Genomic DNA, 14,776 nt, shown 5'->3' with positions numbered 1-14,776 from the left:
TGTTTCTCTGCCCTTTTTTCTTTATTGCCTTCCCAGTGTTTTCTCTTTACTTGCACAAGTCCCAACAGGAATAAACCCAAGCTCCAGAGGGAACAAAAGGCTAGAAAATAAATAAAGAACTCAAGCTACCAACTGAAACCAAACTCAGGACAGAACTGAAGCCCTTCCTCCCCAATTCCTGGATCTAAAATCCAAGTGGGATGAATTATTCCTTGAGCCAGGAAAAAGGAATATTGATTTTCATACCTTTAAGTTCTTTTTTCCACACAGAAACTGAATATTTTGGCATAAAACCCAAACACAGCAGTTCCAGGTTGAGGCTTTTCCCTTTCAACTTTTAAACATTAATTAAAATTCCCATTTTTTTTCCTGTTTCCTTGCTCTTGGCACTGCCCATGACTTACTTTGAAAAAATCACCATCAGCTTCTTCCTGTTCCTTCTGGGTTCTGAATCCTCCTCGAATTCCTCCATCTCTTTTCCCAGGAAAACCTCCTGATGGAATTCTTTGTTGAGGTGTCCATCCATCTCCATTTTGACCCCGTTCAGGTGATCTGGGGGCAGGATCTCGTTCTCATCTTTGCTGTCAGCTGCTTTTTCCTTGAGCACGGAATTATTTGCAGGCCTGGCATAAACATCCATCAAAAGGAAGATGAACAGGAGGGATAAATAAAGAGATCCCAAACCACAGAGGAAAGCTTGTCTCGACATCATTTTTTTTTTTTCCTTTTAAATTCAAATTATTGGCTGCTGAAACCACTGTGGGTTAAACGATCTAAAAAGGAGAAAAGACAGAAATTAAACTTTGAAGCAAGAGGTCACTAATGAACATCTAAAAATTGAAAAATCTACGCGTAATATCAGTAACTTATTTACATACATATAAATAGTAAAATATATATATACAAATATAAAAAACCTACACACAAGAATAAATTCAGAGGAAGCTACACAAAAATAGAGGAGTTTTTGCTGCCAGAGATTTAAAAAGCCTGTTAAATAATAAATACATGGAATTAATGCATTAGTTTTCAGTCTGCAGAGGAGTCTGGAAGGGAACATCCCTCAATATGCACAAAGAGCCGCGGCAGCACAGGAATATCCCAGAGATCCCAACAAAAATGCTCCTTGGAAAAGGGATAAAGACGTTTTCGGAGAGGGATGACTGAGGGAAACACGGTCAGATCCAAGAGAAAGCGGAGCTGGAAACACCCAGGAAACAACCCCGGGGCGGACCTGTCACAGAGCCATAAAACCACAGTATCCTCCGCTGCAAGTGACCCACAGAGATCACACCGCCCAATTCCAGGGAAAAAAATCCCAAATCCAACAGAGAGAGCACGAGGGAACCCAAACCCCCCAAACAAACCCCTCAAGCCCCTCAAACCCCCCGGAACCCCGCAGGGCTGCGGGAGGGGCCGCCCGCACTCACCGAGAGCCGCTCGGGAGAGAGGGGACGCTGCCCCGAGCGCCGTGACGGCCGCGGGGAGGCTCAGCCCGGGCCCGGCCGCCCCTGAGCGCCCGCGGCCCCTCACGAAGCCCCCAACGCTGCCAGGGCGGAGGGAGGCGGGGAGGAGGAGGAGGAGGAGGAGAAGGAGGAAGGGCGTCACTGCACCGCGCGGCGGGAGGGCGCCGCCGCCATCTTGGGTGAGGGCAGGCGCCATGGCCGGCAGAGAGGGGGCAAAGGGGCGTTTTCCTCGCGTTCCTATCGCTATCTCAGTTGATAGATAACACGCAGATCGTCTCCTGCTTCCTGGCTCTGTGTGTGTCTCAGCTGTTTTCATTGAGTTATGGAATGGTTTGGGTTGAAAGATACTTTAAAGATCATCTAATTTCAAGCCCTGCCATGGACAGAGGAGCTGTGGCTGCCCCATCCCTGGAAGTGTCCAAGGCCAGGTTGGACGGGGCTTGGATGCTGGAAGGTGTCCCTGTCTATGGCACGGATGACCCGGGGTGGGCTTTGAGGTCCCTCCCAACCCTTTACCATCCCAAGAACGAGGCACGGCCGCGGCCCAGCGCCCAAACCCAAGATGGCTCCTCCTCGGCCTCACGTGCCCTACCGCAAGATGGCGGCGGCCGCCGCGTCAGGGTGTGCGGGCACTGCCCCTCTTCCCTCCCCTTCCCGCCGTGCGGGAACCGCCGGAGCCGCGGCAGGAGCAGGGACGGAACCGCCGCTTCCCGGAGGAGAAGGCGGAAAGCGCGGGGGAGCCGTGAAGCCACCCCAGCTTGGCGGCGACGCACGGTGAGCGCTCCCGCAGGCAGCTTGTCCCCTCCCGGCGGCCGTACCGCCGTTCCCGCCTACACGCGGTGGGCGCGGCCGCGGCGCCGGCCGTGAGGGGCCCCCGCGGCCATGAAGGCGCTGCGGCGGCTGAGCCGGCACCGCACCGCGCTGGGGCTCGGCGGGCTCTCGCTCTGCGCCGCCGTCCTGCTCTACCTCGCCAAGTGCACCTCGGAGGGGCTGCGCCCGCTACCCGCGCCCCCCGCGCTCCCGCACAGCCAGCCCGGCCGGGGGGCCCGCGCCGCGCCCCCGCCCGCCCCTGAGGGCAGCGCCTTCGTGGCCGTGGTGGTGATGAGCGGCCCCAAGTACAGCGAGCGGCGCAGCATCATCCGCAGCACCTGGATGGCGGCGGCGCGGCAGGCGCCTCACGGGCACGTCTGGAGCCGCTTCGTGGTGGGCACGGCGGGGCTGGGCGCGGAGGAGCTGCGGAGCCTGGAGCTGGAGCAGAGCCGGCACCGGGACCTGCTGCTGCTGCCGGAGCTGCGCGACTCCTACGAGAACCTCACGGCCAAGGTGCTGGCCACCTACGTGTGGCTGGATGCGCACCTGGACTTCCAGTTCGCCCTCAAGGCTGACGACGACACCTTCGTGCGCTTGGATGTGCTGGTGGAGGAGCTGAGGGCCAAGGAGCCGCGGCGCCTCTACTGGGGCTTCTTCTCGGGCCGCGGGCGGGTGAAATCCGGGGGGAAATGGAAGGAGAGCGCCTGGGTGCTGTGTGATTATTACCTGCCCTACGCGCTGGGCGGCGGCTACGTGATCTCCGCCGACCTGGTGCGCTACCTGCGGCTCAGCAGGGACTACCTGAACCTGTGGCAGAGCGAGGACGTGTCCCTGGGGGTGTGGCTGGCGCCCATCGATGTGAAGAGAGTGCACGACCCCCGCTTCGACACCGAGTACAAATCGCGGGGCTGCAACAATAAATACATAGTGACTCACAAGCAGAGCATCGAGGACATGCTGGAGAAGCACCAGACGCTGGCGAAGGAAGGGAAGCTCTGTAAGGAGGAGGTTAAACTCAGGCTTTCCTACATGTACGACTGGGGAGTGCCTCCCTCCCAGTGCTGCCAGAGGAAGGATGGCATCCCCTGAAAGCCTCAGGAAGGAGGAGGCGAAGCGATGATGGACTCTTGGTTGCTGTTACACGGGGAGAATCCCATTAACGAGGGGTCAATTACTCTTAAAAAGATTTTGCACGACTCATTCTGTCACCCTGGGACTCCCCGGGAGCTGCTGATGTGGCATGGTTAGAGATGCTTAAAAAAAAAAAAAATAGGTGACAGAATGCACAGAAAAGTCTCAAATGCCAGGACTGAAGGCAAATAAAAAGGGGGCAAAACACGGATAGTAGGGAAAACGAGGAGAGAACTGGAATGAAAAGTTGCTGGGAGATTTTGAACAGATTCTGAGGTTTATTTGCTAAAGATCATGCCAGGCTTTTATGCTGATAACACTGAAATGAGGCCACTGTTGATTCCTTGGCAAGGAAGTGCCAGCTTGGCACGGAGGGAGGAGCCCAGTGGAGCTGTTGGTGCCAGAGGAAACATGTTACTGCCACAGGCAGGAAAAGGTAATCCCGTTTTTCCTGGGATACCTGCAGGGAGAGCTGTCTTTGGCAGGGAAGGGAGTTACTAAATCTGTTAATTTCTCTCGAAGCTTTTTGCTGTTTTAAAGGCAATGTGTACATAAATGATCTGGCAGCTACAAAAATGTATTTAGGGAGGTGGCTGAGGTGGGTATTTGGCAAATGCAGAGTTTATTCTCTTATTTTGGGAGCACTGTCCTCCTGCAAAGCCTCCAGGTGTTGTTTTTTAGCTCATCCTCCACAAGAAACATTTCCTTCCCAACAGTCAGTAACTCCCTGGCTGCTCCAAGACATTGCAGACTTCAGATTTATATTTATTTCTAATATAAATGAGCAGGAATTGATCAGTGGAAGTTCCAAAAACATTGCCCAAAGGTGGGCACTTCAGGTATAAAAGTGAACTTGGTGTAGTCAAGAGAAATGGGTTCCTCCACCCCAAAAATTCCACTTTATTTCTCTTTTCAGGACACTAAAAAGTCACATTTAGGTGCCGAAAACTGGGGGGATTCTCTCATTCTCTCCAAAAAACACCTTGGAGAGGAACTAAAATTGAATTAATTGAAGGGACACATCCACAAATGGGATTTTTGTCCCTCAGTCCTGGCTACACCAGAGTAACCCTGGCACTGGCAGAGGTCCCACAGGACCCAGACATTATTTATTTATCTCCAGACCTTCAGCTGCACCTGCCATTCAAGCATTTTTGAGTGGCAGCTGCTCCAAAACCCCCAATATTTTTCCCAGTGCTACTCCAGTCCCCTGTGCCAGCTGCAGCTCTTGCGGTGGGAGCAGTTTTTACTTTGTACACGTAAAAGTTCTTTTTTTAAAATGTCTTTTTGTGACCAGTTCTGGTGTTTTGTTGCACTCTGCACTTTCATTCCCATTCCGTTCCTTCCCAGCTCAGTGTCTAGAAGAGACAAATGGCAAAGAAAAATTCCTTTTAAAAAAGGTGCCAATATCTCTTTAGTTTTGCTTCTTAGCAAAATTAGGAATTCAGACCAAAGGGATCAAGTATGGAGTGGTTTTTTTTTGTTATTCTGGTGCTTTAATTAATTATTGAGGATTAGAAATCTTCTGCAGAGGATTTTTCTATTTTAAAAATTTCAACAAGGCTTTGACTTCCTCCTAAAACAAAATTAAAATACTGCAAAACTCAATTATTTTAGCATGTTAAACTAAATTATTATTAGCATCCATCCTGATGCATGCTTCGGGATTAGCAGGGAATGTCTTTTTCCCAAAAGAATCCTATTCCAAACCAGGAATTTACCAAGATGACAGCAAATCTCCATTTTTTTAACCATCCATTTGCCACCTGGGCTTCATCAGTGTTGTCTGGAAATGTGATTATAAATACTTGTAATGTGAATATTTATTTATAATTATTGCCAGTGTATTCTCTATAGGAAAAATAAGCTGCTTAAATGTCATTTTTACACCCAGGAGGTGCTGGAACATCCTTGAAAAACAAGGATCAGGCAGGGCTGGAATTTTTGGGGATCCAAGCCATTATTTGAAGCTGGATCAGAAGTGCAGATCCATGTGGGGTTTATCCAATTCCATCCAGAACTGGCTCCGTGGAAGTTGTTCCCATTGGGATTTTGACTCCTCATTGCCCCCTCCCTCCCCCCCCCCCAAAAAAAGTGGGTTTGATCCCTAGGAAAATTCCTGGAGAAATGCTGGATCTGCAGCTGAGATTGGAGCCTGCAAAAGCTCACCCAGAAATGATGGATACACTCCATGGGGGTGGATATTCCATGGTTTTAGGGATCATTCCCAACCTCAGTGATTGGGGGATCTTGGTTCCATCTCAGGTTATGCCAAGTTTTGCTCCAGCTGGAAAACACCACAGGAGCTTTGCCCACATCCTTGGGAATTGCTTTGAATTCCCTTGGATTTCCCTTCCTTTTCCTTTAATTCCCTTTCTCTCCAAGGAGAGCCCTTGGATTCCAATCGCAGCTCCCTGGGAAATTCCCAAATTCATAAAAAATATCTTTAATCTCCTTTTTTGGGGGGATATTTTAGAGGCAAATGGAATCATTTGGGAGCGAGCAAACAACTGGAAGTGGCATTTTGTGGTGTCCAAAGGTTGGACTTTTCCAGCCTTGATGATTCCCTAATCCCGCATAGTTTGTGGAAAAAGCCAGAAAAAAAAAATAATAGTTTTAATTTCCATTTTACCTGAAAAAGACCTTTTAAGGTTATTTGGAGTCATCCAAATGTGTGTTTTAAATGAGTGAATCATTACAATTTTAGAATTGAAACCATCCAAAATTCATCTTTGGAGCCAAATCTGAAGCACTTTTGGAACAATAAATGAGTTTAACAATTAGCAGGAGTAATCAAAGGCTCTTTCCCACCTGCTCAGGATTAAATTCCCGATTTCTGCCATCATCTCCGAGGGTTTTATGGGGTTGTTTTACACTTCAAAGCCATTCTGGGATCATTTTCCTCTCTGGGAAATCAGATGAGGAGCCTGATTTCAGATTTTGGGGAGAATATTTCAATCTGCTGAGAAATAATTTGGATTTTGGGTTTTATTGCAACTCTCAGAGTGGGAATTTTGGGTTTAATGAAAATAAAATGACCCAGGAGCAGATTTATCTTTATTTTTTGTAGCTATTTGTTTATTTAAAGAGTTTCTTTTGGGTTTTTCCTTCCTCAATATTTTATATTTTTTCTATTATTATTAAAATTCTCCCCTCAGCTTTCCTAGACCTGAGTGTGATCCACACTAATTTAATTTATTTTGGCATCCAGCAAAATTATCCATGTGCCATTCTTGAGCTTTTTGGTAATTCCAGAATAATTTAAATTAAAATAAGTTAAAATAAAAAGAATTTTATTTTTTAATCAGAAATTAATAGAAATTAATTGTTCATTATATTCTCTGCTCATCTCTTGAAGAATTAATACTGAATTATTTAGATCTGGCAATGGCATAAACTCAGAAAATCTGCTTTATTTTCCAGTGATTTCTTTAAATTATGTGCAAAAATAAACATTGAAGCATTCCTTGCTTTACTAAATAAATTAAATAAATGAAGGAATACATGAAGTTTCACTTCAAAACCTCTCAAGCTGCTGAGAATTCCTATAATCACCTCAGAATTAAAAAATACCAACAATTAACTGTAAAAAATTGCTATTCCTCTATTGGAATCTTTTCTTTTCTGAATGTTCTTGGTCCTCTGAATTTTGTTCTGTTACATTTTGGACAAAACTTGAATTTCCTGGAGTGGAAATTCCTGATTTTTGAGGATTGAATTTGTATATCCCTGACATTTCAGGGATCAGGGTGGAAGCTCTGATGGAGAATTTGATTTTTATTCGGTTTCTTTTCAGCAGAGCCGAAATTTGGGGGATTTCTGACAACCTTGGAGCTCCTTCAGAAATTCCAGAGAGGGTGAAATAAAAATAAATAAAAATAAATGTCAGAGACTTCCCTTCCCTTCCCATGACACAGAATTCCAGAATAAACAAGGAATTATCTCTGCCCCAGCCCCTGCCCCTTGAAACTCCTCCATATCCAGGTTTTTCCCAAGGAAATCACAAGTAAAAGGAATTTATTCCCAGCATCATCTCCTTTATTTCCCAGGAAAATTGCAAAGAAATCCATTTATTCCCAACCTAACATCAATTTTCCTGTTATTTTATCCACCTCACCCTTTATTTCCCAGGAAAATTGCAAAGAAATCCATTTACTCCCAGAATAACTTCCATTTTCACATTGTTTCATCCACTTTTACCCTTTCTTTTCCCTGGAAAATTCCACCTGGGAAGCAAAATCAACTGAGGGTGAGGCCAAATTATTTTAAAGGGAATATTTCCCCCCCTGATTTCCTGGGAATATTTAATCCCTGCATTCCAATATTTTTAAAACTGATTTTCCTCCCCATTTCAAACATTCCACGCTCAAACGAAGAACTCAAACTTGCCACAAAGATTTAAAATAATCCTGATTTTTTTTTTTTTCCCCCCCATAAATAATTCTGAATAATTTGGGGATTTTGCTGTTGAAGCAAAGGGATCCATTTGGGAATTTATTCCCAAATTTTCCTGCCTGTCGCTAGATGTCACTCCATGCCTTTGGAAGCACAGAAAGGATGAATCCCTTAAAAAAAAAAGGGAATTAAACTGTCCAAAGACAGTTGTTGATGAACTAAAATCTGGTGGAGTTCTCTAATTTCAACATAAAATGATGGGGGAAAAAGGAAAAGGAGTTTTCCAATTAAAAAAATGGAATCAGGAGGGAATTATTAAGGGGAGCCACCGTATTTTTCCATGGAATTAATGGAAAATTAATGTGAAAACCCCTGAGATTTAAAGACAAACCTTTGCAGAAGCCCCAAAAAAGCCCCCAAAATATAGGAAAAAATAATAAAATTAATAAAAGTTATTTTAAATTAATTTTAAAAGAATAAAAATTAAATTAATTAACAATATTCTGGGAATTTGTTTGTGGAACAACTCAAAACAACCCAGTCCCTGTGTTCCCTTTTCATCAAGAATTTTTGGGGTTTCATCAGCTGAAAATTCCCTGGGATTTCCAAAGGATTTCATTCCCAAACCTGTCTGTGTGGGACCCCTGCTCCAACTTTTGGGATGATTAAAGGATGTGTAGAAATTTAAAATTCCTCTTAAAAGTTCTTGACGCTCCAGGAGCTTCCCAGGAGATTTTTTGTGGGATTGGGAACCGATTCCTCTTTATTTTCAGTGGAAAGATTCCCTGAAATTTAGGGAAGTTTGGAATTCTGTTACACTGAGGAACATCTACTGATGGAAAACGTGGGAAAAACGTGGAAAAATCCGGACACTGCTCCAAGGTTTGGAGGAAAGCTCAGAAATCCACTGAGCTCTGGATGTGCCAAGGAATGTCCAGGAAGTTGGGAAGGAGCATCTCCTCATGGAAAGCCACAATTCCCACTTTCTGGTGGTCCCTGTCATTCCCTGCTTCCCTTGACAGCCAAAATCCCGGGAATGTGAGCCTTGTTTATTTTCCACCCTCCAGCGCTGGCAGGGTGGAGCAGCTCCCCCAAAGTTCTGGATCCACGAGGAACAGAAGGGGCTGGAAAATGAAAAATTCCCGATTTTTGAAATAAAGGAAAATGTTGTTGTTGCCGGTGATCAATGGATTTGGGATGGTGCCAAAGGGCTTGGAATCATCACAGCACGAGCCACTGGAAAAACATTTATCCAGAGCTGATCCTGGCCAGGAGAATTCCAAATATTTACTTTGGATATTTATTTTAGGGAAGGACTCGAGCCAGGATGATGGAGCTGGATTGCCAAAATCCCAACGGTTGAGGTGCTAAGAGCCGGAATTCGGGGCCAATCCCTCTGATCTTATCTTGTCTAATTATTTCTCCTTCTTTCCATGCCCTGATCCCACAAAAACAAGTGTCCTACTCCCCCCTGGGAATGTGCTAGGCTGGATCCAGGCCAGATCCGTGGCTTTGCTAAACTCAAATCCCAGACTGGGATTAATCCTGGAGTTTTGTGCAGTTTCCTGGGTGATTTTTTCTGCCTGGATTTGCAGCTCCTCAGAGTCCAGAGTTTCTCTGCAGATGCCGCTGTCCCTTCCCAAAGGCAAATCCTGCTGGGTTTGGTACAAAAAACATCAGGAGAATCCTCAGCCACACCAGGATCTTCCCAATTTTGAGGTGCTGTACACGAGAAGCTGGAAAAATTGGGAGTTCTCCTGCTTTTCTTTACCATTCCCAGCCCTTTATTCCATAGGGATTCCTGGCTAGGAAGAAGTTCTGGGTTTTTTTCTTCTGTCCTGCAAAGTTCTGCAGGGTGGGGGTCACTCAGCTGCTCCTTGGAATCTTGGAATTAAAGCTGGAAAAACATTCCAAGATACGAATCCAAGCATTAACCCAGTCACCACTAAACCGTGTCCCCAAGGGCCACATCCACAGGTTTTTGGGACACTTCCAGGGATGGCGACTCCACCACTTCCCTGGGCAGCCCATTCCAATGGTTGGCCACCCTTTCAGGGAAGAAATATTCCCAAATATCCAACCTCATCCTGCCCTGAGCATTGATTAGTGCAAGGCTGGGCCCTTTTTTGTCCTAAAAAAAGCTGGGAGCAGTTAATTGGAGTCAGGACTCCTGGAATCTCCCACTCCATATCCATGCACGGACTTCCCAAATCATGGCCCAGCGCTGTGGATCCCTAATTCCAGCAGAACTGAGAGGGAAGAGCTGCTAAAATGAAATTTTTGCCTCAGTTTCTCCCTCAGAACATTGGGAACAAATCGCTCCCCTCAGGCTCTGATCCCAAAGGCTTTGGGCTGCAGGCATGGCTGGATTTAGGGAAGAGCCGGATTATTTTACACTTTATAAAATTCCAATCTGGCTCCTGAAAAGCTCCATCAAAGCCAGAGCCCGTGGCTGGGGAGGTTTCTGAGGACAGGGAGAGGGATAAGAAAACAATAACCGGGATCCAATTTCTTCGGAGTCCCGGGAGGAGATAATTGGAGTCTCCAAGAGCTGCTGATAAGATCAGACTCAGTTGCTATTTTCAGGCTCAGACAGCAGGGCTGGAGACACCGAAATAAATCCTAAAACCTGAGCCCAGGGAGCTGCAGGCTCCCAAAGAGCTCTTTCTCCAAGAAAATCCATAAATTTTGCAAGGTGTGGGATACCGGGATTGGCCTGGCCTGGTTGTCCTCGGGGGCACCTCAGGGGTGGCAGATGGGGAAGGACTGAGGGGAAAAGGAGGAATTGAAGGGGGACAACGGCCTTGCTTTTAATTCCAAGAGGAATTTTATCCTCCTTGGAGTGTCCCAGCAGCAGCTCCCTGCTGCAATTCCTTCTGGGAGAGAGACAGGGAACAACCGGAGCCGTGTTTAGTCCGGGGCAGGAGGCTGGAAAAGCAATTCCTGAGTGGACTCACGGTCTCCTGAGGGCACCTGATCCTGGCAGTGGCTCCAAATGGAACCTCAGGCATCACCTGGGGGAAGATAAAATAAACCTGGATTAGAAAACCTGGAGAGGGACTAATTCCAAGCTTAAAATTCCTATGGAATTTGGGGACAGACCCAGGCTCTTCACAGTGGCCGTGGCAGGACAAGGGACGATGGGCACAGTGACACGAGAGGGATTCAAACTGGATTAAAAGGAATTGTCCTCATCATTCCACAGTAAATTATTGGATCAGCTTGGCCAGGGACGTTGTGGAGTCTCCAACATTTCAAATCCAAGTGGATAAATCCCCGAATAACCCCAGAGCTGCCCCCACTTGGAGCAGGAGGCACCTCCAGAGCTTTTTCCAGCGTTAATTATCCCAGGATTGACAGCAATCCTGCCTCCCCTCACCCCTGGATGTGCCAGGGCTGCTGACAGAGGAGGGGATACCTCAGCAGCACCAATGCTTGGGATTATCCCATTTTTCCTCCCTTGGGTCCACGCTGGGAGCACCCCACCCCATCCATGTGGATCTGGTCATTCCCTGCTCCTGACAGTTGTTTATCCCAAAACATTTGGCTCTCGATGCCTTCCAGATGAAATCAGACATCAAAGGCCCCACATTTCCTTCCCTCCCTCTGCATTCCCCTTCCACATCCAGCCCATGGCCTGTATTGATCAGGGATTTCTCCATGGATTGGGAAGAGCAGCTTGGGAGGAAAAGGACAGGCAGGAGCCAGGAGCAGGTTGGGAATGGCTGCAGATTCCTGGATTGGGGAATTGGGAGAGGCTGAGTTGGCAGCAGCAGCAGGAGAATGGAATTATGCAGAAAACACAGGAAAATCCAGCGGTAGGAATATCAAACAGGTACCCGTGGGAAGGTTTTGTCCTTGCAAATGGGATGGAAAATTCCAGGCCAGTTCCCGCAGGAATTTGGGAGCCAAAGGGAGCTGCTTCCATTTCATCCCAATCCTAAATGGGGCTCCCGTGAGCAGGGAACCCCCAGGCTCGCCCTCCCCTCACAGCATCCCTGCTGGAAAGGTTCCTGGATTTGGGGAAAGGGTTCCTGGATATCAGGGAAAGCTTCTTCCCCCAGAGGGTGCTGGGGCCCAGAACGGGATCCTCAGGGAATGTCACATTCCCAAGGCCGCCAGAGCTCCAGGAGTTTTTGGACAACGCTCCCAGGTGGGATTTTGGGGTGTCCTGGGCAGGAATAAGAGTTGGACTCTGATCCTGTGGATCCTTCCAGCTCAGGATATTCCCAAATTCCATGATTCCAAGTGTCCCAGTGTCGCCATTCCTTGAATTATTCCCGCTGTGCCCTTCCCTTCCCCTCCTGCCCGAGCACAGCCCGTGATTCCCTGATTTCCCTGGCGGGGAACACGCAGCCCCTTCCCTGCAATCAGGGAGTGTTTATCCCACCACTTCCCTTTCCATGGGAGGCCCGTGGCTTTTCCATTGCTTTTCCATGGCTTTCCAGACATCAAACAGCTCATTTCCCTTGGCTTTTGTCCGTGAAATGGGCTGGAACAGAGGCTCATAAACAACTGGATCAGGAATGCTGAGGTTGATTTAAAAGCCAGGAATTTTTTTTCCTGTCCTTTCTTAACACTTTAAATCCAACTTTTTTTTCAAACTTTGCCCGTTCCCGTCTCTGGTTTTGCAGAGCAGGAAAGGGAAAGTGAGGAAAAGATAAAAGTAAGGATAGAAATTGGGATAAAATGATCCTTCAAGGATTCTTGGGATCACCCTGCAGTGCTGGGAGGATCCTGCCCTGGTTGGGAACGGCGGATCAAGGTGAGGAATTTTTTCCCTGTTTTTCTCTTTTCCTGGGCAAATCCAGAACAATCCAGTGAAAGGAGCTTGGGCAAAGAACATTTTATTGGAGCTGCCCTGGGGAACAACAGCATCCAGGTGGTTCATTGAGGATCCCGAAGGGCTTTTCCAACCTTTGATTCCCAGATTTGGCAGGGATTGGGGCCCTCAAGAGCCCACCCGGATTTCCAGCCAGAACTGGAGAGACCTTCAACATTCCTGTGCTTCCCCTTGGACATTTTGGGACTCCAAACTACCTGTCAGAGCTTTTTCCCCTCTCATTCCTACAAAAAAAGTGGGAATGAAGAGGGCAATTCCTGTGGCTTGGGGGCTTGGGCAGGGTATAGAATACGTAGATAAAGAATTTGGCTGGGAAAATTTCTTCTAGTCCAGATCCAGCTGCTTCTCCCTGCCCAGCTCTGCTGTTTGCAAGCCAGAGTCCCAAAATTCCATTTTTCCATCCCTCCGAGATGGAGGATTTGGGCTGGCAAGTGGAATTTACCTCACATTTATGCCCATAATCCATAAAATAATCGCTGCAGCATCCTCCTGCTGCCTCCCTCCTCCTACAGCGTCCCTCCCTCGTCCTTGGGGAATGTTGGAGAGGGAACAGCCTTGTCACTACCTGGGAATTGCACTAATTGGGATATTTGGGATATTTAATCCCTGCTGCTGAAACCATCCCAGGCTGCTTGATAAAAGACCCCAGTGTCACGAACACAGAGGAGTTGTTCATGCCAGGGGCTGCTCCGGGTGATGGCTCCAGCCTGGCTGGAGGGAAAAGCTGTTATTAGGGAATTAAAGCGGCACAGACGACGTTCCAGCAGGGCTCCATCCAACCCACACGGGGCTGCGAGCAGGGAACTGCAGCCCGGGGTGAGCCTGCCAGGGCTTCGGCATTCCCAGGGAACGGGGGACAGGATCAGGGGGTCACCCTGCTCCTCCCGGGGCTGGGACCCCCAAAATTCCTGTGCCTGCAGCCTTTCCAGAATGGATCTGAGCTCACAAACCCTGGGAAAAGGCTCCGTGATCCATTAGGAGAAGGCTCTGTGATCCACTAGGATGAAGCTCCAGGATCCCTTAGGAAAAGGCTCCGTGGTCCCTTAGGATAAAACTCCAGGATCCATTAGGAAAAGGCTCCAGGTTCCATTAGGATAAAGCTCCAGGATCCCTTAGGACAAAGCTCCAGGATCCCTTAGGAAAAGGCTCCAGGATCCCTTAGGAAAAGGCTCCAGGATCCCTTAGGAAAAGGCTCCAGGATCCATTGGATCCCACGTCCTTCACCCAGAACTGGTGAACTACCAATTTAACTGCTTTAACTCCTACCAGGACACATCTCCTGCTTTTCCTGGATTTCCTGGACAGAATTCCGAGCTGTTTGCTCCCATCTGGAATCCAGACAGCCATGGCAGATGTTCCCCCTAACCAGAGCCTTCCAGATGTCCTCAGCCTCGGGATGTTTGTCTTACCCAGCCAAAATGCTCAAAAACTTCCCTCCAAATCCGAAATCCAAGAGGGAAACACCATTCCTGGGACTGCCCGAGCCCAAACCCAGCTGGGAAAGGCCCTGCTGGAATTTGGGAGGCTCCTTATCCCAAAGATCTCCCAGTGCTTTGATAACCTCATCAGGCCTCTGTGAGGATTCCAGAAATCCCACTCAGGATTCCCTCGGCAGCAGGAAAACTGAAATTTTGGGAAGAAAAAGGATTTGCCCTGGGAAAAGCTGAGCCTTATGGAATAAACCCAAATATTGGGATCTATTATTAATGCATTATCAATTATTTGGGGTCCCAAGATGGGATGCTGGAAGGGAATTTTGGATTTTTATACAGGCAGTGAGGCCTGGAAAACAAATCGGGAATCTGGATTTGGATTTTCCAGTTGAAATAAATCCTAATCTTGGGCTCAACCTCCCCAAAAGCATTCCCCGTGTGGCACCCTCTCCTCCCCACTGCAGGTTCTGTGGCCCATTTTCCATCTGTTTCCAGCTAAAAAAAGATGGGAAGGAAAAAAACCCCCCTCATTCCCAAGGAATTATCCCAAGAAATCACCAACACACAATCCCCTCCAAGGAATTATCCCAAGAAATCACCAACACACAATTCCCCTCCATGGAATTATCCCAAGAAATCACCAACACACAATCCCCCCAAGGAATTATCCCAAGAAATCACCAACACACAATTCCCCC

General features: G+C 47.6%; 2 protein-coding genes and 1 long non-coding RNA gene across 3 annotated transcripts in view; 1 reads left to right on the top strand and 2 right to left on the bottom strand.

Annotated features, from left to right (window-relative positions):
• The window catches only part of SDF4 (stromal cell derived factor 4), a 10,474-nt gene extending 8,887 nt beyond the window's left edge, over positions 1 to 1,587 (bottom strand). Inside the window, exons 1-2 of the mRNA XM_042032120.1 lie at positions 1,431 to 1,587; positions 405 to 773 (exon numbers count right to left, since the gene is read on the bottom strand). Coding sequence (XP_041888054.1) covers positions 405 to 712 — 308 coding nt within the window. The 5' untranslated portion in view covers positions 713 to 773; positions 1,431 to 1,587. The remainder of the gene's footprint in view (positions 1 to 404; positions 774 to 1,430) is intronic.
• A 714-nt stretch (positions 1,588 to 2,301) lies between these two features.
• B3GALT6 (beta-1,3-galactosyltransferase 6) lies at positions 2,302 to 6,467 on the top strand. The gene has a single exon (XM_042032121.1). It carries the CDS (start codon positions 2,349 to 2,351, stop codon positions 3,363 to 3,365), a length of 1,017 nt encoding a protein of 338 aa, XP_041888055.1. The 5' UTR covers positions 2,302 to 2,348; the 3' UTR covers positions 3,366 to 6,467.
• A 1,370-nt stretch (positions 6,468 to 7,837) lies between these two features.
• Positions 7,838 to 14,776, bottom strand: part of LOC121666512 — a 17,821-nt gene continuing 10,882 nt past the window's right edge. Inside the window, exon 4 of the long non-coding RNA XR_006016677.1 lies at positions 7,838 to 10,816. This is a non-coding gene — a long non-coding RNA (uncharacterized LOC121666512). The remainder of the gene's footprint in view (positions 10,817 to 14,776) is intronic.

The sequence above is a fragment of the Corvus kubaryi genome, unplaced genomic scaffold (genome assembly GCF_017639235.1).
Source record: "Corvus kubaryi isolate FWS band 111438036 unplaced genomic scaffold, C.kubaryi_AGA036_p1.0 37352, whole genome shotgun sequence".
In the NCBI taxonomy this organism is placed as follows: domain Eukaryota; kingdom Metazoa; phylum Chordata; class Aves; order Passeriformes; family Corvidae; genus Corvus; species Corvus kubaryi.
The sequence above is the reverse complement of the archived record's forward strand: the minus strand, read 5'-3'. Positions and strand labels throughout refer to the sequence as shown.

Excerpts from the sequence above, each read along its gene's own strand:
- B3GALT6 (XM_042032121.1), top strand. The coding sequence starts at position 2,349 with ATGAAGGCGCTGCGGCGGCTGAGCCGGCACCGCACCGCGCTGGGGCTC.